Source organism: Chrysochloris asiatica, unplaced genomic scaffold, assembly GCF_000296735.1.
Source record: "Chrysochloris asiatica unplaced genomic scaffold, ChrAsi1.0 scaffold00328, whole genome shotgun sequence".
NCBI classification, from domain to species: Eukaryota; Metazoa; Chordata; class Mammalia; order Afrosoricida; family Chrysochloridae; genus Chrysochloris; species Chrysochloris asiatica.
Window position 1 is genome coordinate 2,373,499 of NW_006408846.1, and position 23,311 is coordinate 2,396,809.

The 23,311-nt window shown below is 39.7% G+C and overlaps 1 protein-coding gene across 1 annotated transcript; it reads right to left on the reverse strand.

Annotated features, from left to right (window-relative positions):
- Window positions 1-7,987: 7,987 nt before the first annotated feature.
- On the reverse strand, window positions 7,988-16,770 carry CLEC4C (C-type lectin domain family 4, member C). Its single transcript, XM_006878341.1, is given in 4 exon segments — window positions 7,988-8,107; window positions 9,466-9,614; window positions 16,100-16,192; window positions 16,734-16,770. Coding segments are annotated over 4 exon segments (399 nt in total).
- Between the last annotated feature and the right edge of the window lie 6,541 nt (window positions 16,771-23,311).

Sequence of the window (23,311 nt, forward strand, 5' to 3'; positions counted from 1 at the left end):
TAGCCTCCTCCCATAAAGATTTGTAGCCTCCTAAACCCTGTGCAGGGTCACTATGAGTCAGAACCAACTCTATGGTACTTAACAAAAACATATGAAAAGTACCATGGACTACCATAAGAACAAACAAATCTGTCTTGGAAGAAGTACAACCAGAATGCTTCTTAGAAACCAACATGGCAAGACTTTGTCTCTCATGCTTTAGACATGTTATCAGGAGGGATAGGTCTCTGCAGAAAGACATCATGATTGGTAAAGCAGAGGGTCAGTAAAAAAGAGAAAGGCCTCCAATGAAATGGATTGATACAGTGACCACAGCAATGGGCTCAAGCTTCACAATTAGGAGGATGGCTCAGTACCAAGCAGTGTTTTGTTCTGTTGTGCTGACTAGAGGACACCTAACAACAGCAACAACACGCTGGATATGTTTTCAGCAAAGGGAAATACCCATGTATAAATATCCTCTGTAAAACCTTTATATGTTTGTGACTATACTCCAACTCTTCCTCCCACACCCATTTAGTCTGTGTATCTATCCATGTATCTACTTTTAGATCACAATTATTGCAGGATTGTGTAGTAACAGTATTCACTTCTATCCCCTCTAACTCTTGCATGGCTACCTGTGCCTTGCCCTGCGTTCGTTATCTTCTACCAAGCTCCTTCTTGTTCTATATTGCCTCCCCCATAACCCAAGTGTCTATCCTCTGGCCCTGGTGTGGCACGGTAGGATAAGGACTGGACTGTGAACCACAAAGTTGGTAGTTCAAACCCTCCAGTTGCTCCTCAGAAGCCCTATACAGGGTCACTAATGTTACAGCAGTTTTAGATTTGAGCGTGTCACTGCAGCTCTTGATCCGTCCTCGGAGAAACCAAAGGCCACTTGGGGAAGTGAAGGAGAGTTTCAGATTTTATTAAACCGGCTGGCTCAGAGGAGCTAATTTCTCCAGATTCTGAGCACCAAATGGAGGGCAACATGGGCTTATATGGGGTCAGAGTTGGGGAGAGGCTAGGGTGCTGACCTGTTTGAGGACAGGAGGGAAACCAGGGGGATTGGTCCCATTTAGTGACCTGATTAACATTCTAGCTTGTCTCCTGGGAGAGAGGGCAGTGAGTGATTTTACCTTTTCCTGTTCATTATGATGATTCAACAGCATTTAACAACAACATCCTCTAGCCTGTGAATTACTCCCCCATCCCTCCCACCCACAGGACCCATGAAAGAATGTTTCTTTTAGTGTGAAAACCTTTTCCTGAGTTTTTACAATAGTGGTCTCATGTAATATTTATTCTTTTGGATTGATTAATAAATAGAACTGCTGTTGAGTTGATTTCAATGTATAGCAACCATAGAGGACAGAGTAAAACTGCCGTATAGGGTTTCTGAAACTGTAAATCTTTACAGGAGCAGACAGCCTCATCTTTCTCACAAGGAGTGGCTACTGAGTTTGAATTGCTCACCTTGGGTTAGCAGCCCAACTCTTAATCCACTGTGTAACCAGGACTTGTTACCATTAGAAAAAACTCAATAGATGAGTATGAAGGGGCTTTTCCTTTTAAATCCCTAAGGAGAATCAATTATTCAAGTTAATGAGGAATCTTGTAAATTTTTAATTGACAATGGTGCCTTCCTGTCTGCCATTAATCCCATATATTTACAGAGAAAGGTCTGCTGTGGCACTGTAGTTAATACCATCAAACTTTTACTTAAAATCACCCTGTACAGTTTAAATTGAGAGGCAAAAGAAGGTTTTACTCCAATAATTCAAGAACATTTAACAACAACTTGCAATTAACCATTTGAGCTTCCCAGATTTCTTGTAATTCATAATCCACAATAACCCCGGAAGCCTCTCACTTTACAGTGGTTTTTTTGCAGGTGCATTTTTCAGCATCCCTGCACATTACAGTAACCAATATTTGTTTGCTTTTACTTGGAAGGATTGGCGATACATTTGAACTGTGAAGTCTTCAAGCTTCACTGAGTCCTCTACATTTTTTTTTTTTTTTGTCTCCAAATTTTATATGAAGATATACTGTGGTACTATAGGAGAAGCACTTGACTGCAAGGTCAGTGGTTCAAACTCACCAGCCACTCCTTAGAAACCCTATACAGGATCACAAGAACAGCACAACAAAACAACATACAACCTGTACAATTTGCAGATGAATCCACTTTATTAGAATATGTTAATTATTTACTGGGGGTGGGGCCATGGAGTCGGTTCCAACCCATTATTGTTGTTATGTGCTGTTGAGTCAGTTCTGACCCATAGCAACCCTGTATAGGGTTTCTGAGGAGCACCTGGTGAGCTTGAACTGCCAACCTTGCAGTTCAAACAGCTTTGCAGTCTGGTGCATTAACCCACAGCACCACACCAGGACTGCTTGAAACCCTATATAGGGTTTCTATGGCCGTAAATCTTTACGGGAGCAGAAAGCCTCCTCTTTCTCCCATGGAACAGCTGGTGGTTTTGAACTGCTGACCTTGAGATTAGCAGCTCTGGTAGTGTAGTGGTTACGAATCAGGCTGCTACTCTCACGGTCAGCAGTTTAAAACTACCAGCTGTTCCGTGGGAGACAGATGAGACTTTCTGCTCCCGTAAAGATTTACAGCCTCGGAAACCCTGTGCAGGATGGCTATGAATCAGAACCGAGTCCACAGCACATAACAACAACAATGCTACCAGATTACCTTAATTATTTACTGGTCTGCTCTAAATCTCAAGAAGTTTGTCCTGAAGACAACATTCTTTAGTTAGAACATTTTGCTGATGGTGGGCACAGAGCTTCTAAAGAGCTATCACCCCAGGCACAGTCTTCAGTTAGATATTTCAGATGTACAACATAGGAGAGATCACTATTAACTCCAAGAGATCAGAAACTATCCTATCTTACCATGTTCCCAACACACACACACACAAACATCTAAGGGGGATTTGGGCAACTTTGTGCATATTGCAGAACTTGGATACCACATTTCTCTTTGCTGTTGTGTTGTTAAGTGCCATTGACTTGGTTCCTTCCAACTCATAGCAACCCTGTATAGGGTTTCTGAGGAGCAGCTGGTGAACTTGAACCACCTACCCTGTGGTTCAAATCGAACTTGCAGTCCAGCGCATTAACCTACAGTGCCACATCCAGACTCCTTTTCCTTGCTGGACAATATCTAAGTACCTAAAAGCTTCAGAGCCTGACCCTTTCAGTTTTTGTTGTTGTTAGGTGCCTTTGAGTAGGTACTGATGCATAGTGATTTTATGCACTACAGTATGAAACACTGCTGGGTCCTGAGCCAATCTCATAACTGCTGCTATGCTTGAGAACATTGCTGCTGCCACTGTGTCAATCCATCTCATCAGGGGTCCTCTTCTTTATCACTAACCCTCCACTTTACCAAGTATGATGTCCTTCTCCAGGGTCTGGGCCCTCCTGACAATATGTCCAAAGTATGAGAGACGAAGTCTGGCCATCTTGGCTTCTAAAGAGCATTCTGGCTTTCTTTTCCAATACCCATTTCAGTTTTTAGGGGATGGCAAAAAGGCCACATTGATATTAAAGTGGTCATTAGCCAATACCCCAGCTTTAGGATTCTCTATCTGGTGTGGCACTGTGGGATAAAGCACTGGACCAAAAGGTTGGTTTGAACTACAAGGTCGGCCATTCAAACTCACCAACTGCTCCTTGAAAGCCCTACACAGGGTTGATGTGAGTCAAAACTGACTTGATGGCACTTAACAACAACTACTACTACCAGACTGAGAACCACAAGATCCACCGTTTGAGCCCGCTAGCTGCTCCACAGGAGAAAGATGAGACTTTCTGCTCCCCAAGAAAGACTTTCTGCTTCCAAGATTTAAAAGCCTTGGAAACCCTGTGCAGGGTCACTATGAATCAGAACTAACTGCACAATTAATAAAGAAGACTGGAAAATAATTGATGCATTTGAATTACGGATTTGGCAAATAATATTTAAAGTACCATGGGCTGCCAAAAGACCAAACAAATGTGTCTTGGAAGAAGTACAGTCAGAACACTCCTTAGACGTGAGGATAGTGAGACGTCATCTCATATTCTTTGGACATGTTACCAGGAGGGATCAGTCCCTGGAGAAAGACAGTATCCTTGTTAAAGTAGAAGGTCAGAAAAAAGAAGACCCCCAATGAGATATATTGACACAGTGGCCACAACAATGCGCTGTCACACAACAACTGAGACCATGCACAGGACCAACAGTCTTCCACTTTGTTGTGCATAAGGTTAAAATAAATCAGAGTTGACTTGACGGCACCTAACAACCTCCTGATTTGAATCAATTAACTTGATGCTCAGCTTTGTACTGTTAAGCTTAATAGAGTTTGAGTATATTTGTGAGGTTGAGATGATCTATTAAGTTCCTATTAATCACTGACATTGGAGTCCTAGTTCATCTTTGTTTATTTTCTCTAAATTTCATAGTATCTCCTTGGTCTGCCCACACTTTTTTCAGCTTTACCATTTTGCAAGATCATATTTAATTTCTTCCTTTGCTCTTCGGAGTCTCTTTACTTAGTTCATACATTTCAGATTTCTTTATAGATATGGGAACTAGATAGTTAAGTGTTTTGCCATAATTTATTGCTGTTCTTTAATGACACATTCCTTCTGAGTATTATTTATCCTTTCCATATTAAACAGGAAGGAATTCTGGTAGTGTAGTGGTTACGAGTTGGGCAGCTGTTCCATAGGAGAAAGATGAGGCTTTCTGCTCCCATGAAGATTACAGCTCGGAAACCCTATACAGGGTCGCAATGAGTCAGAACTGACTCCACGGCACACCACCATCACCACCACCATATGAAACAACAACAATAACAACAAGCTATTCAGTAATGGTTAAGAACATAGACATGGAGAGAATTTGCTTGGCTTCTACCCTGGCCTCTGCTACTTACTAGTTATAAGACATTAAGCAGCATATCACTTAAATTGAGTGCCTCAGTTTTCACATCTGTGAAAACTGGATAATAATACTATCTGTCTTTTTGGTTTGGTGCTTCACCCTTTTCCTAAATTAAATCCAGGCAATAAATTGGCTAGAGTATGGCTGGTGCTAGTTGGGTTGGATGGGGAATATAGAGAGCAACTTGGTGAAATCTAGTTATTCTTGTTACTGATTCTTCTCTTCTCACCCACCACCCTGCACTCCTGGGTTAATATGGGTATATTTTATCATGTTAAGGAAATTTGTATCACTTCTTAATATAAAGAGATTATATTACTTTACCTATTGACATTTTCAGCCTGCGATTTTTAGTATCTCCGGTTATAGCAGTTTTCTGGAATACTTCAGCCCAAAATGATGGGGTTTTTTGCTGGTCATTACACTCTTCCAGGCTTACTTTTCGTTTTCTCTGGATTGCCATGGCAATAAACAGTCATCTATTGGCTTTCCTGTTTACAGTGTTTGGCTAGTGTTTCCTTTCTGCTGATTTCTCTGTCCTTGTTCCGAACAGAACAAGGGAACACTGAATGGTTTAAAACTAGCAAAGGTGTGCACCAGGGTTGTTCTTTTACCTTACTTATTCAATCTGTATGATGAGCCCATAATCCAAGGAACTGGATTATATGAAGAAAAGTGTGGCTTCAGGATTGAAGGAAGTCTCATTAACAATTTGGGATCTGCTGATGATACAATCTTGCTTGCTGAAAGGGAAGAGGACTTAAAAGACTCACTAATGAAGATCAAAGACCACAGCCTTCTATATGGTTTGCACTTCAATGTAAAGCAGATAAAAATCCACATCACTGGACCAATAAACAACATCCATATAAATGGAGAAAAGATTGAAGTTGCCAAAGACTTCATTTTGCTGGGATCAGCCATCAATACCCATGGAAGAAGCAGTGAAGAAATTAAATGACATATTGCATTGGACAGATCTGCTGTACAAGACTTCTTTAAAGTGTTCAAGAACAAAGATGTCAGTTTGAGGACTAAGGTGTGTCTGATGCAAGCCATGGTATTTTCAATTACCTCATATGCATGTGAAAGTTGGACAGTATATAAGGAAGACCATAGAAGAATTGATACTTTTGAGTAATGGTGTTGAAGGAGAGTAATAAAAGTACTAAGGACTGCCAAAATAACAAACCAATCTGTGTTGGAAGATGTACAGGCAGACTGCTCCTTGGAAGCCAGGATGGCCAGACTTGGTCTCTCATACTTCGGACACATTATCAGGATATCATGTTTGATAAAGTGGAGGGTCACTATGAGTTGGTACTGACTCAATGACACTTAACAACAACAACAATCTTTGTCCTTGTAAATATGATTTTATTTCTTCTGTCATTCTGGAGAGGTTTTAGAAAGGCCTAAAAATTGATTTATGTCTTCTATCTTCCAAACTAAAAAAAAAAAGCAGTCTCATTAACTTTGAGTATATAGGTGAGGACTACCTATGTGCAGTCCATGATGATACATAGCCTGGGCCTGTCTGCCTGCCTCCATTCTAGCTCTAGGCCACTTTGTAAATCTGCTTTAAACAACCTCTCACTGGTCCTATTAGCCCTCAGGATATACATGGAAATTCTTAATAGAACTCTTTCCTCTATATCATGCTACATTTCCTGTAGATACAGTCTTTCATCTCTTGAACTTTGAACACATTCCTTTTCCTAGATTACTTTGTCTAGAAAGATACTGTCCTTCCTCTCCTCTTTCTTACCTTATAAGCCTGTGCTCTGTGTCTCTGCCACACAGTCCTATGGGATTCAATACTTCCCCTATTATGTCACTACCAGGTATGTAAATGTTCTCTATCTGTCAGATGCTTTCTATTTATTGAGTGAATGCTGATGTTATTGTAGTTAGGTGCCATTGAGTTGGCACCAACTCACAGCGACCCTAAGTACAACAGAACAAAACACTGCCCAGTACTGTGCCAACCTCACAATCATTGCTTAGCTTGAGCGTATTGCTGCTGCCATTGCGCTAGTCCATCTTGTTGGGGGTCTTCCTCTTTTATTCTGACCCTCCATTTTCCAAACACAATCTCCTTCTTCAGGGCCTGGGCCCTCCTGATAACATGTTTGAAGTATGAGAGACAAAGTCTGGCCATCCTGGCTTCCAGGGAGCATTCTGGCTATACTTATTCCAGTACAGATTGGTTTGTTATTTTGGCAGTCCATGGTACTTTTAATGTTCTCCTCCCATAGTGATGCTGTATAGGGTTTCCGAGGAGTGGCTGATGGGTTTGAACTGCCAGCCTTATGGTTCAAACTGGGCTTGCAGTCTAGCACATTATCCTGCAGCGAGTGCCACACCAGGACTCTAAGCCTGTAGGATTTCCTTAAGTGATGAAGATTTCCCCCTGAAAAATTTATTCTTTATGTACTACTTTTGAAGTCTGGAGAACAAGTTAAGGTCTCTGGATCTGTGGTTACGTGTCAGGCTGCGAACCGCAAAGTGAGCAGTTTAAAACTACCAGCTGTTCCGCGGGAGAAAGATGAGGTTTTCTGCTCTCGTAAAGATTTATAGCCTTGGAAACCCTGTACAGGGTTGCTATGAGTCAGAACCATCTCCACGGCACATAACCAACCAACCAATCTTGACAAGTAATTTAATTTTGCTGAGTCTCAAATTCCTATCTAAAAATGTGGGGATTGAGTAATAATCATGTGTTTTACACAGCTGGAATGAGGATCAAAAGTGGTAATGTATTCTAAAATACTTTAAAGTTATTTTAAAAGTACCTAAAAAGGAGTTATTAGATTATCAGAATTTAGTATTTTTGCTTTAATTATAATAAAATATTAAATTTTATTATCATTATTTTAAAAGGCATGCTTTTTTTGTTTTATTTAGAGATACAAGTGTGGCTAAAAGCACACTTCAGTGTCAAAGAGATCTAAATTTAAAAAGAAAAGAGACAAGTAGTTTTTGTTGTTGGGTTTTAGTAGCCGAGTGGTGGAAATGGCCCCATATGGTACAGCATTTAGGATTCTGTATTCATGTGACACTTTTGTTGTATGGTAACTGGTCTACACACTGCCACTGATCCTTCCCTTCTGGGTCTGACAGTCCCACCTAGTAAGCACATACTGCTTTCAGGTACTGTAATAGTAATTTCTGAGAGAAGAAAAGGTTAACAGACTTTAGAGTACTTTAGCTGTACTGGTTTCTTATTATGGTCTATAGAGAAAAGAAAAGAACCAAGGAACCAGGGCAAGTCACATAGCTCCTGACCATGATCACAGGATTTCTGTGGCTGAGCAGGGCACCATTAAAGACATCATTTAATACATTAAATACATCACTTAGGAAGATATGGGAGAGATTTCTAACCATAATAGCACTGAATTCTAATCGCATACTCATTATCCCACTGTTCTTTTCTAAGAAATGGTATTCAATGTTATACATGAAACAATGTTTAGTCTGGTGAAAGGAAATGGGGATAAGATTCTTAAGATTCAATAGTGAGTAATTGTTATCCTGACTAATTGCAATTGTCACAACTATTAAGGTAGAAGTTTTGTAACAAAAAGTGGGGAGTAGTTAATCTTACAGTCCAGGAACAGAGGACCCTAGGACCATCACGAGAGAAGAGCACAAGCGGAATGTGGGACCCTATCCAGAGAAGTAGCGACACCAGAGATGGAGGCAGAGATGATGGCATGGAGAGAGGGAGCAGCTGAGGACTCCAGACTCATGAAAAGAGAAAGGCTGTGTGCTGGCAGCCAGGAGGCAGGCTTGCAGAATGTGCCCTTTGGTTGTTTAAATGCTTGTATATTCCTTAGTGTTTTTGTGTACACATTCCACCCCACCCCTCAAAAAAAAAAAAAAAACCAGAGGGAAGAGAAGCAAATATTGTTGAATGATGATACACAGAGGGAATTGTAATTATTGCAATGAAGCAATGAGTTCTCCCAAGTAAACTATCACTTAATTCACAATAAAAACTTTTTTAAAAAGTAAGAAGAAAACAATTGGCACAAAACTAAAAAAAAAAAAAAAAAGTTCACAGATTAAATCCTTTTTCATTTCATCACTAAAAAAAAAAAAAAAAGTTCACAGATTAAATCCTTTTTCATTTCATCACTTCAGAGATGCTTTAACTTCATTTCTCATTGTTGATTGTGTTTCTCAAGATTCAACTTTATTTTTCTATTCCACTTAATATATCTTCTTTGGTAAAGAGTTACTGGTATATATTTACATGTTGAAAGAACCAACTGATATTTCAAACTGGAATTTTCTCGTCTTTCCACTAACTCCTACATGTCATTTTTAAAATGTCCCTAATTTCCTTTGGGGATGGTTTTATTAAAGCAGGAAGAAGGTATAGAATGTAAAGGCTATCTACTTTCCTAAAAGCCTATTGCAACCCCACCAACATCCTGAACGATAAAATCCTCTTCTCAGACAGAATACATGTACAAACCTGAGACAGGGCTCCTGCTTCCTGATGGCTTATTAGAAAATACCTGTTCCTCCTTAGTGTTGCTCACCAGCAGATGAGCTCCCATGCCAGACTAGTTCTTGTCACTCTCATTCCAAATTTTAAATTCAGAAGAAATACAGTAACAGCTGGTATTAAATACTATCCAATTCTTTGGGCAGCCACAGCTTTTTCCTATATTGGGAAGAGGGCCATAATATCCCATTTAGGAATTTTTTAAAATACAATTTTTGTTTTAAAAGCTACTTTATAACTAAGAATTGTATACGATTACAAAATGAACTCTGCTGTTACTCCCAAACAATAGATGCCATTTCATCAGGTTATTTAAAAGATTGTTTGTCAATGCTGCACTTTATAAAAATAGAATATTTGTGTTATTTAAAGTATATTTATGTAATATCTCTATGTTGTTGTTAAGTGCGGTCGAGTCATTCTGATTCATAGTGACCCTGTATAGGGTTTCCAAGGAGCAGCTGGTGGATTTGAACCACCAACCTTGCAGTTCAAACCAACCTTATGGTCCAGTGCATTATCCTGCAGTGCCTCACCAGCTCTCCAAATACCTCTATAGAGATTGACTTTTACCAATTGTGCTTCCATTGCTTCAAATCTTCTCCTTTGGTGTAAAAAGTTAAAGAAAAGGTTGTCTTAGTAAAAGAAACAATCTATGATGGTTTGGGGAAGAGGTGAGGGAAAATTATTCATGGTCTAGAGAGTAGACACATGTTAACACTGGTGATATAGGAAAGACGAGGTAGCGGATGACTCAGGGAAGAATGTAATATTTAAGTGAATGTTGTTGTTTTGAAGTGCCATCAAGTCGGTTCTGACACTTAGTAACCCTGTATAGAGTTTCCAAGGAGCAGCTGGTGAGCTTGAACCACCAACCACGCAGTTCAAATGGCTTTGCAGTCTAGCACATTAACCCACAGCACCACAGCAGGACTCTAAGTGAATTTGTTGTTGTTGTTGTTAAGGGCCGTCTAGTCGATTCCGACCCATAGCGACCCTGGATAGGGTTTCCAAGGAGCAGCTAGCTAGTGAACTTGAACCACCAACCTTGCGTTCAAACAACTTTGCAGTCTGACGCATTAATCCACAGCGCCACACATAACTGTTAACTGATGGTTCATGGGATTGCAATCATTGTAATGAAGCAAAGCTATATGATTTGCTGAATGTAAAACTGGATCTAGAGAAAGAGTATGTGGTAAGAGCAAAGAGATTTGATGAGAAACACGAAACATTAAAAGAGACTTTTCATTATGTAATTGTAAGTACTTCTTTTCAGGTATTTTGATACTCATTTCTAGGATGTGTCAGTGAAGGAAAGGAAAATTATGTTTGAATAACTGAAACAGTACAGCTTAAAGATACTGTAACTTTTAAATGACTTGGGTAATTCATGAGACTTTCCAATTCTTCAACTTGCATTGCATAAAGCATGCAGTTACAAATATTATATAATTCCTTTTAAATTTATCATGTATCATTCAACAAATTAATTATAAACTATTTTATCAATCAGATCATGAAATTTTTATACTATATGCAATATTATTTTTATTTCACTTTTTCTAATGTTTATTATTTTTCCACCTCCAAAAACAAAAAAAATTATATGCTACTTGCTGGACCAATTAGCATTTAGAAATATATACCTTTCTTTTTTCATTAAAAAGAGAAAACTTTGATCACAATGTTTACCAAAATAAATGGGATGATTTAAAAATTTTTTATGTTGCCATTTAGTTTTTCCTTAAATCCAAGTAAACTATATTTGTGGAAAAAAAAATTATATGAATAAAAATACATTTTCTAAAGTGATACAATGCCTTCTATCTTATTTCTTATGTTCTTATTATAAAACATAATTACAGCTATACATGATTACAGATAAGTGAATGGGAAATTTTCTATTGGTTTACAAAAATGGGTAAAATAAATATATTCGAACTACCATCATCCAAGGAGTCCTGATGTGGTGCTGTGGGTTAATGTGCCAGACTACAAAGCTGTTTCAACTGCAAGGTCAGTGGCTCAGGCTCACCAGCTGTTCCTCAGAAACCCAGGGTCACTATGGGTCAGAACTGACTTGACAGCACTTAACAACACCATCATCTAAACTTGACTTTTCTAAAAGTGTCTTGGAAGATGCATTTAGAATTTATTTCTCTGGTTTTTTGTTTTTATTAAAATTTCCCAAAATGCATACTGATAGGGTCCATGTAAATAAAAAATTTAGAAGTTTTTCTGGCCCACTAAAGTCTGACTTGACAGATTGGCTTGGCAATAAGAACTGACTTTACTAATGAACTTACATTGTACCACTTTTAAGGCAAATATGAAAAAGGAACTAAAGTTTCGTAAGAATAAAGAACAAATCAGTCTTTTCTTCCCATATTCTTACCCTAGGTCAAAAAGGGGGAAAAAAACCCCAGTAAATTCCAATCTCTTGTGGTAGTATTGAGGAAAATTTTGTTGTTTCTTCTCCTCCTATTCTGGTAAAGAATTCTGCATTTTCCCAAAGATCTGGTCTTTATCCTTCTTCTGAGAAGTTTCTGAGAGGTAATCTCTTTGTTTAGGTTGGAGGTTGACCACAATTTATCTTAAGGTAGGGCAGGTCACAGTTGATAGTCACAGGGTAGGGGCTGTGGTCAGCCAGAAAGATAAACTATGTGATAAATATCAGCTGACCTAGATGCTGAGATCAACCATTGGGCAATCTATCAATGATTCATGCCTGTGAACTAAAAAAAAAAAAAAAAAGGTAAAGCCAACCAATTCTAACTTATGCTAAAACCATGTGTTGCAGAGCAGAAGAAATTTCGGCTCTAGAATTTCAAACCTGTACCCTTTCAAAAGCAGATTGCCACGTTTGATTTTTTTTCAAGATTCCTCTGAGTGGATTTGAACAAGCAACCTTTTAGTTAGTAGTTCAGTGTTTAACTATTTGCACAACCAGGGACTCCTGCATATAAAATGGCACCCCAGTACAAGCTCTGACCATGGTGGCCACGCTTCCTTGGTGACAGGACCCCCATATGTATCCTTAATGTGCATCTTCACACATTGATCCTGGAAGGTTAACGGGTTATATGACATGAAAGAGTACAATGGAACCTTAGCATTTGGAACTCCCTAGACAACCCTTGGTGGCTCTCTTCCTTTGGCTAATTTTAATTGGAATCTTTTTCTTGTAATAAATTGCAACTGTTGTTATAATGATGACACTGTGGATTAGGCATTGGTCTGTTAGCCACACGGTCAGCAGTTCAAACCCACCAGTCACTCTGAGGAAGAAAGAAAGATGTAGTTGTTTCCTTAAAGATTTATAGGCTTAGAAACCCTGTGTGGGATTGCTATGAGTTTGAAATTGACTTAATGGCAGTGGATTTGGTTTTTGGTTTGAAAAATGCTTCTATCTTTCAGTGAGTTCTATGAGTCTTTGTTGTTGTTATTAAGTGCCTTCAAGTTGGTTCCAACTCACAAGGTTCCCAAGGATGGGCTGGTGGGTTTGAACCGCCAACCTTTTGGCTAGCAGTCCAGTACTTGTCCTACAGCACCACACTTGTGTGTCTTTACCAGTGTCAAATTACCCAGTAAGCACAGGTCTAACTGCGCTTACTTACTAATCTGTAATGAAAAGTTTTACATGTTCAAACATGTAGTAAGACTCATGTGAAAGTGTTCACTACAAACTAGTGAGGAAGTACAAGTGAGCCTGTGCTTACTTGCTTGTTGGGTAAACTGACACTGGTCCTTACAGTGAATTAACAAGCCTGAAGGTGATTTACTAAACTCCTTGAACTTGTATTTGGTTTCAGAAGGGTGGTCTTTTGAAGTCAACTGTGCCCTCTAAACTTTGCAGTTTGGTTAATTCCAGGTAAATGGAGAATGAGTTATTTTGTTTGTGAAATAGGAGAAATTGTGCAACATGGAGCCCATATGCCTCTCAGGTGCAGCTTGCCTCTGTGGTCCTCTAAGGATGCTGTGGGGACTGTTGTTGGTCCTGGATGGACATGGCTGACCAAACTGTCCCTCGTTGAGGGCAGGCTTAGACTTGGGAGCACCACATTTCACAATTCAGTTTTACCATGAATAAAATTGATCCTTTTATTCTGATCTGAATCCTGTAAATATTAATTCTGAACCATAGAGGGAGAAGAATGCTATTTACTGTTGTTGTTAAGTACCGATGAGTCGGTACCCACCCATAACGACCCTGTATAGGGTTTCCAAGGAGTAGCTGTTGAGCTTGAACCACCTACCTTGCAGTTTAAGCGACTTCACTGTCTGATGCGTTAGCCCATAGTGCCACAGTTGGACTCTGTGATTAATTGAATGAGTGGTGAGGATGATGAGGAAATAACTGGTAAGAATAATTCACCAGAAGAACAAGTTGACAGTTACTGTTACAAACTGCTCTGATCAGGGACATAAGAGAAAGTCTCAAAGAGAGTGGGAGAAAAATGTAAAACAAAATTCCTGACAAAGACTAGACCTATTGGACTAAGAGAATAGAGGAACCCCAGAGACTATACTCTTAAGATACATTTTGAACTTGGAGCTGAAGGCACTCCTGGAGATCACCTTTAAGACAAATTGGCTTATAAAAAAGCATCAGCTGTGAGTAATGTGCACCTGAAACAATCAACTATATGAGACCAAGCTGTCAGTAACACAAAGATTCTGAAGGCAAGGAGAGGCGGGGAATTTAGATCCATAGAAATAGTGAGAATGATAACACATTGGGAAAATTGTAACCACTAAAAACTTAAGGAGATGACCTACATCTATGGATGCAGTAGCTCAAAAGAAGGAACAAATCTTTATAGTAAGGGTCATTCCTACCCCCTTAATACACAGGGTAGACAGGGAGGGATGGGCAACTTGGACATTGGCTTCCCAAAATGGGGGGCTACAAAGGCAAGAAGTGACTGGCTTACAATCTTTCAAGAGGGAGTCTAGATCCAGAGGGCACAGAGGAAGGGAAAATCTCCACTGAGTAGTATCCAATTTGTCTGGGTGGGACTGATGAAAAGAGATGTGGCTAGCACTCATGTGGTACAATAGTGAATAAATATTATCAGGACTGATGGTGAGGGTTGGAAATGTAAAGGTAGACATTTTGTAGCAAAACGAGGGGAGTGGTTGACTTTGCAGTCCACCAGTGGAGGTCTCTGGGACCATCAAGGGAGAAGACCGGAGTGCGGGACCCTACCCAGAAAAACAGTGATGACAGAGATGTAGGCAGAGTCGATGATGTGGAGAGATGGAGTGGCTGGGAACTCTAGACCCAGAGTGGGAGAGGGGCTGGGTGCTCACAACTGGGGGACAGGCTTGCAGGGTATACCCTTTGGTTGGTTGATGATGCATGGAGGGGATTGCAACCATGGCAATGAAATGATATTCGATAGGATGAATGTAAAGCTAATGTTCTCCCATGTAAACTATCATGTAATTCAAAAAAAAAAAACATTAAAAAAACAAAACTTAAGGAGCTCTGATAGCATAGTTGTTACGAGTTGGGCTGCTAACCTCAAGGTCAGCCGTTCGAAACTACCAGCTATTCGGCGGGAGAAAGATGAGGCTTTCTGCTCCTGTAAAGATTTACAGCCTCAGAAATCCTATGCAGGGTCTCTGTGAGTTGAAACCGATTTCACTGCTCACTACCACCACCACATCATGAAACAATAACACTGATGACATGGGAAGCTAATTAGCTGTGTAAACTTTCACTTAAAATAAACCAAAAAAAATGTTTTAAAGAGTGACTCTCAATTAGTAATATGTTTTTGTTTTTAATGCACAATTCACATGCTAGTAGTCTGTCTCTGGAGTCCTGGTGTGACACTGTAGGATAAGCACTGGTTGGTTTGAACTGCAAGGTCGGTGTTGATTCAAATTCACCAGCTGCTTCTTGAAAACCCTACAAGGTAGCTATGAGTCAGAACTTGAAAACCCTACAAGGTGGCTATGATTCAACAAGACACTTAACAGCAAAGTCTTTCTCTAGTAGCATGTAAATTGAAAAATATAGAGAAGGAAATTTAATGTACCATCCTCACAATCTCATTCCCAATTGTTGTTGTTAAGTGCCATCGAATTGGTTCTGACTCATTGTGGCCTTGTATTGCGTTTCTGAGGACCTGCGGTAGGTTTGAAACACTGACCTTGTGGTTAGCTTGTTACTGTTATTTTTGTGTGTCATGAAGTTGGCTCCATCTCATAGTGACCTTGTATAGGGTTTCCAAGCATGTTGGGTTTAAACTGCTGACTCTGTGATTAGCAGTCCAATGCTTATCATAAATTGCCACACCAGGACCCGTTCCCAATTGAGGGTTTTTTAAATCAAACAGATCAACATTACTGGTAGTGAGAAACAGTATCTTACATGGTAACTACAACCAGCACACACACAGGGATGAGATCATGATTACAGTTGAGAAAACGCAACTAGGTAGGACCAGGCAAAGAATAGCCAGTTATCAAAAATAAGAAATAATAATAACTAATATCATAAAAAAGATGGTATTCCCAGTAAAGGTTACCATTTTATGACATGAAAGAAGGAACTATGTTTTTTGGACATCTTCAGAAAATGTGATTGAGAAAGGGAACCAAAGTCAGTCTCATTTCAAGCAAGAACTTACCCAAACAGATGACAATGAAGCAGGCACCGAGGAGCGTGAGGGAAACCACAGCAGTAGAACAGACCTTCACCTGATACCACCAGACTTCTTTCTCTGTAAGATCAGCAAGACAAATGTGCGGCATTCTAATGACCTACTGACTGGGGGCCATGGAAAATAGTTCCCTAAGATACTTAGAATAGCGTGGAGACCAACCCCTGAGCAAACAGTAATTTAAAATGGTTAATTGGGAAATCAAGAAGAAGCCACAGAAATTCCCTCAGAACAAATGATCAGATAGTAACCTGAAACCCAAGACACATTCAGGCAAAACTCATCCAGAGTAAACTGTACTTTCCAATTCCCTACTTTTCCCCCTTAAATCTCATATCTTCTCTGTGATTCCTTGCATTTCTCCCATATCTCACAGGAACCAATTCTTATTCTTTAAAAGACTTCCAGGCTGGTTAGTTTCGTTTTTTTTTAATTTTTAAAATCTTTCCCTATTTCAGTACTGAAATTGGTATGATTTCACTCTTCTTTCATTAGAAGCTGTCTACTTCTTCCAAAGCCATCCTTATCAGTTTAGTGCCTGTTTTCTCACTTTATTACATCCCACCACCTTCTTTAGAACCTTAGGACAAGAAGTGCTCACTCCTATCTTGAGGCTTTTCTTGCACTATTATGTGCATATACATTCATTGTCTTCCTTTGGTCAGGAAGTTCAGAAACTGGTAAGCCACTCTCCCTAAAGATGCGATAGAGATCTGACTTCATTCAAATAGGTTAATGGCACTGAGCCTTTTGAATATACAGTAGGGAAGCTAAGAGATGCAACTCAGAATACTTTATGTAGTGGGCTAGAGTTTATTATTAAAATACATATATTATCTTCAGAAACAAGGAAATACAGAAAAAAGAAGTTGAGAAATAAAGGAAAACTATTTGTGGGAGTTGTTCTGATCATTTGTTTTTTACATGAATTTTTTTCATTAAGTTTTATGCAATCAGACCTACAAAATAGATATTTTTATATGTTCTAAGGAAATCAGCCAATAGATTTTAAATAAATTTAGTGTTCCTTCATGAATCTATTTTTCTTTTTACCAGACTTCATGTAAAGTTTAACCCATGTATACGAACTTTGAGAGCTCTGGTGGGGCAATGGGTTAAATGTTGGGTTGCTAACTATAAATTCACCAGCTACTCTGCGGGAGAAAGATGAGGTGGTCTGTTTCAGTAAAGATTTATGGTTCGGGAAACCTAAAGGAACAATTCTACTCTGTTCTATAATGTCGCTATAAGTCAGAATCGACTACATGGCAGTGAGCGTCACTTAGCATTTGTCATGCTTGAGGAAGTACTTAGGTCACCTCAGTTAAAAAGGATGAGCAAATCCTACTTGTATTAAAGGTTTTTCTTAATATGAGGGGACTTCAAAAAGCTCATGGAAACATTTCATTCTCTTTTGATTCCATGTTTCCACAAATTTTTGAAGTCCACTCATAAATAACAACACGCCCATAGACATAGATGGGAGAGGTCTTCACTCAATGAAGATTCTTGGACCTATCTGCAGAGACTGTTAAATATTCCTATTTAATTGGAACCAAGTTTGGACTGAAATCATAAATAATCTTGGCTGGAACAGAACAGTGTTCTAAGACATGGGAAGGGGTTGTATGAGATTATTTGATGTTAAAGGCAGAGAATCTCCCTGACATACAGTCTGCAAGATGTAGGCCTTTTCTTAAATTATTAATACCAATACATTTTCAGGTGAGTATCTTAAGTAATCTACCAGTTGTCTGGCAGTCTGTCATACTTTGGTAGCTTGCATGTTGCTATAATGCTAGAAGCTATGCCACCAGTATCTTAAATACCAGCAGGGTCACCCATCATCATGGTTTTAAACCCAACAGCCACATATGATCAAGAACCAATGGTACTGAAGGAAGAAGTCCAAGCGCACTGAAGGCATCAGTTAAAAAACAAGGCTCCAGGAATTGAGGGAATACAAATTGAAATCTTTCAACAAACTCAACATTCTTATCAATGGAGAAAAGATTGAATTATCAAGGACTTCATTCTTCTTGGATCAACTATTAACACTCATGGAAGCAGCAGTTAAGAAAATGCAAAACGACATATTACATTAGGCAAATATGCTGCACAAGACCTTTCTAAAATGTTGAAGAGCAAATATGTCAGCTTGAGGACCTAGGTGCACCTGACCCAAGCCATGGCATTTTCAATAACCTCATAGGCATGTGAAAGATGGACAGTGAATAAGGAAGACTGTAGAAGAATTGGTGCTTTTAAGTTATGGTGTTGGAGGAGAATATTGGAAGTGCCATGGGCTGCCAAAAGAACCAACAGGTCTGTGTTGGAAGAAGTACAGCCAGAGTGCTCCTTGGAGGCCAGGATAACCAAACTTCGTCTCTCATACTTGGGACATATTCTTAGGAGGGACCAGTTGCTGGAGAAGACTATCATGTTTGGTAAGGTGGCGGGTCAGAGAAAAAGAGGAAGACCCCCAGCAAGATGGATTGGCAAAGTGGCAGCATCAATGGGTTCAAGCATGACAATTGTGAGGTTGGCTCAGGATCGGGCAGTATTTCATTCAGTTGTGCATAGGGTCGCTATGAATCAGTACTGACTCGATGGCACCTAACAACAACACCTGACCAACTGATTGGAAGAGACCTGTATCTGTGCCCATTCCAAACAGATGTGACCCAATGGAATGTGAAAATCATAGAATAATACCATTAATATCACATGCAAGTAAAATTTTTTCTGAAGATACTTTTAAAATGGCTGCAATAGTACCTCAACAGGGAACTGCCAGAAACTCAAGTTAGATTCAGAAGAGGGTATGGAACTAGGGATATCATTGTTGACATCAGATGGATCTTGGATTAAAGCAGAGAGTAGCAGAAAGCTGTTTACTTGTGCTTTATTGATTATGTAAAGACTTTTGACTGTGTGGAGCATGACACAGTGGATAGCAATGTGAAGAATAGGTATTCCAGAACATTTAATTGTGTTCATGAGGAACCTGTATGTAGACCAAGAGTCAGCCATTCAAACAGAACAAGGGGATACTGAATGATTTTAAATCAGGAAAGATATATGCAGGGCTGTATTCTTTCACCATACTTATTCAATCTATTTATTGAGCAAATAATCTGAGCAGCTGGATTATATGAAGAAGAACATGGCATCAGGATTAGAGGAAGACTCATTAACAACCTGTGATGATACAATCTTGTTTTCTGGAAGTGATGAGGTCTTAAAATACTGACTGATTAAGAGCAAAGACCACAGCCTTCAGCATGGATTGCAACTCAGTGTAAAGAAAACAATAATCCTCATAATTGTATCAATAAATGACATCATGATAAATGGAGAAAAGATTGAAATTGTCAAAAACTCCATTTTTCTTGGATCACCTACCAACACTCATGGAAGCAGCAGCCAAGAAACCAAATGATGCTTGCTGCATAAGACCTTTTTAAAGTGTTCAAGAGCAAAGATATCAGTCTGAGGACTAAGGTGTGCCTGACCCAAGCCATTGTATCTTCAATTGACTCATATACATGTGAAAGTTGGACAATGATTAAGGAAGACAGTAGGAGAACTTGATGCATTTGAGTTATGGTGTTGGAGAAGAATATGGAAAGTACCATGGAGTGCCAGAAGAATAAACAAATCTGTGTTGGGAGAAGTACAGCCACAATGCTCCTTAGAAGCCAGTATGGCGAGACTTTGTCTCTCATAATTCATACATATTACCAGGAGGGACAAGTCCCTGAAGGTGGACATTATGCTTGGTAAAGTAGAGGATCAGTGAAAAAGAGGAAGATCTCCAATGAAATGGATTGACACCATGGTGGCAGCAATGGGCTCCAGCGTGACAATTGTGCGAATGGCAAAGGACAGGGCTATATTTCCTTCCGTTGTGCATAAGGTCTCACTGAGTCAGAACTGACTCAACAGCACCCAACAACAGCAACAGTGACATCTTAAGTAATGGTAATCTATGATGGGCTATGTTGGTCAGACAAAGATATTTAAGTTGGAGTGTGGTTATATTTAAAGGTGAAATATTCATAGTCATCGAGGAATAAACAGACTAGATACCCAGGAATTTTCCCCAAGAATTCAACAGAGATTTAATAATTATGAGAGATATGAAAATAATTTTGAGTCTCCAACTATCCACTGAGATGTTTTGGAACCCATATCAGTGAGAAACAACCTCGTTCTAAGTTGTATATGTCATGTAACAACTTTAAGTTCTCTTTAGTCTCTTTCTGCCTCCTGAATTCATACTTCCCCAAACAGCTCTCTGCCTACTGGCCTTCTCCCTTATTCATTCCTCTTGGATCTGGGTTCTTGCATTAGAACCCAGAGTATGGGTATATCCCTTTGAATATACAATGCTGAGATGAGAGAAGCAAAGGCAAAAATGAGAAAGATGCCAGAACGAATCATTTAAAATAAAACAAGTTGATTGGCATCCTCCAAAAATCTTTTGATACCTATGAATGTGACCTTATTTGGATATAGTGGCTTGCAGACATATTTAGTTACCATGAAGTCAAATTGGAGTAGGGTGGCCCCTAATTAGTATGACTGGTGTCCTTATAAGAAGCACAGAGGAGAAAGACACACAGGGAAAAGCAATGGAGGCACAGACTGGACTGATAACACTTACAAGCCCTGGACTACCCATGATCACCAGAATATAGAAGAGACAAAGAAAGGCTCTTCCCCTAGAATCTACAGAGAGAGCAGGGAGCTGCTAACACTTTGGTTTCAGACTTCTAATCTCTCCTGAACTGTGAGAAAATGAATTTCTGTTGTTTTAAAGAAAACAGCCAAGTTTGTGGTTCTTTGTTACCACATTAAATGGTTTTGACAACCTTGTCAAAAAGCAGCTTACTATAGACACATGGGTTTCTTTCTGGATTTCAATTCCATTTCATTGATTTATATGTCTGTCTGCTAAAATGGCAGGGAGGTAGTATCTGACCTCCTCTGACTTCACAAGCAGGAAGGAAGAGAATCATCAACTCAAGGCTGATTCCTATAAAGCAGAGGTCAAACATGCCTCCATCCTCCAATCTTCTTTATCGTATCCTGACACCAATCGGCCCTCCCATGGCACTCTACTCTTCTGCTGGGTTTGATAATCCATTGCCATGCCATACAGAACTCACAGACAGTATTCACAATTATAGTGTTTATTAGAGAAGTTGACCGGGTACAATGCAGGGTCAGAAACTATGCAATATACAGCAGGAGCCATTCTTTTCAACCATACCGCAGGTGAGGCTACAACTGACTAAAGTGACTCCGTCTTGCAAGCAGAGAAGTCATGACTGCTAACCTTGGTCTGTACTTTCCTTGAGGGTTATCAGTAGCTAACACCCATCCAAGGGCTATTCTAGGAATAAAGAAGTTCCTCCAGGGATCAGCATAACTTGAATTAAGCAGAATAATAAACAAGTTCCTGAAAGTCTTCAGATCTCCACCCCATCCCCTCAATTCCTATAAATCCTCTTTCTCCTCAGGGAGGCAGTCCCTCCAATATACATTAGCTTTCCTTCCTTTACCATATCCCTCTCTCTAAGTAATTGGTTTTTCTTGAGGTTAGAAGTAGAGCAGGACCATTTTGCAGTATCACTTGTCCTTGGCCTCACAACTACATGGCCCTTTGGCCTCTGCACTTCTTGGGCAAGTGTCACAAAATCCTTTACTGATAATAAGTGCCTAAATTTGTAACCCTACATATTCAGGTCCTAGTCCTATCCTATTATCCAATCCAACCATTTGCTAGTGAAAGAGGAAATGGGTTTATTATCTGTACAAACAAGGTGCAATGCACAATCTAATGACAAATGCAAGCTCCCTGACAAAAGGAACAGGAACATTTTTAAGAAGACCTTGTTCCAGGTTTAGGGGGAATTTCCCTACCCTGCCAAAATTAGGGGATTAGGTTGCTGAGTCATTCTGGGACAGACATCTGATGTACAGGCCTCACTTCTGAAATGGCTCTGAGTGTTCTGGTTTATCTTAAAACAGGAGTCCTTCCAGTGAATGATTGTTCTGGAGTCATCTGGGGGAGAACATTGCCCTGTCTGCGTAAACGTGGAGGCCCAATTGGAACTGGTTCTAAGGAGGTAGTTTTTCTGTCCTGGAAGACATAACTTAAAAACCACAAGACCAGCAAATTTCCCTAATAAGATAGTTTTTCCTGTCCTTGAATCTCCACCAGACCAGTGAATTCCTAGGTGTGGTTCATTATATTGGGGTGAGAGTTTCATTCCCTCCTCTAATTTCTTCCTTCTATTACTAGGAGGAAGGAGCCCAGGTAGTGCTAAGTTCAAGGTCAGCAGTTTGAATCTACCAGTCTCTCCTTGGGAGAAAGATAAGGCTTTCTGCTCCCATAAAGATTTATTGCCTCAGAAACCCTATACTGGGTGACTATGGAACCAACTTGATGGCACATATCCACCACCACCATTCTTAGGAGGAAGATGGGGGGAAGGTCTTTCTTCTGGTACTGCTATCTGCTGACTAGTGGCATCATCAAAGCCCTATATATCGTTGTTTGTTGTTAAGTGCCATCGAGTTGGTTCTGACTCATAGCAACCCTGTATAGGGTTTCTGAGGCGTGACTAGTGAGTTTGAACCTCTAACTTTGTGGTTCAAACAAACCTTGCAGTCCTGTGCTTATCCTACAGTGCCACACCAGGACTCTAAGGTCCTATATGTTGTTGTTGTTTTTGTTAAATGCCGTGGAGTCGGTTCCGAGGCTGTAAATCTCAGAAAGCCTCATCTTTCTCCCGTGGAACAGCTGGTAGTTTCGAACTGCTGACCTTGTGGTTCACAGCCCAATTCATAACCACTACACTACCAAAGGTCCTATGTAGAATTTATCAATAATTGCATCCCAGGGAACAGATTGGAAACCTTGAGCAGTAACCATTTAAAAGTAGATTTGTTGCAACCTCAAAGACACAAATTTGACAAGTGTAGTAAAAGGAGTCCTGGTGTGGCACCCAACAATGACAATAACATCTTAAATAATGGCAATAATAGCATATAGCCTATGCTAGACAGGCAAACATGTCATGAGTCACTTTCTCAGAAACAGATAATAAGGCTTCTGAGAAAAACTGAGACAAGACTCATGTTCTAAGATTCTTTGGGTGGCCCCAA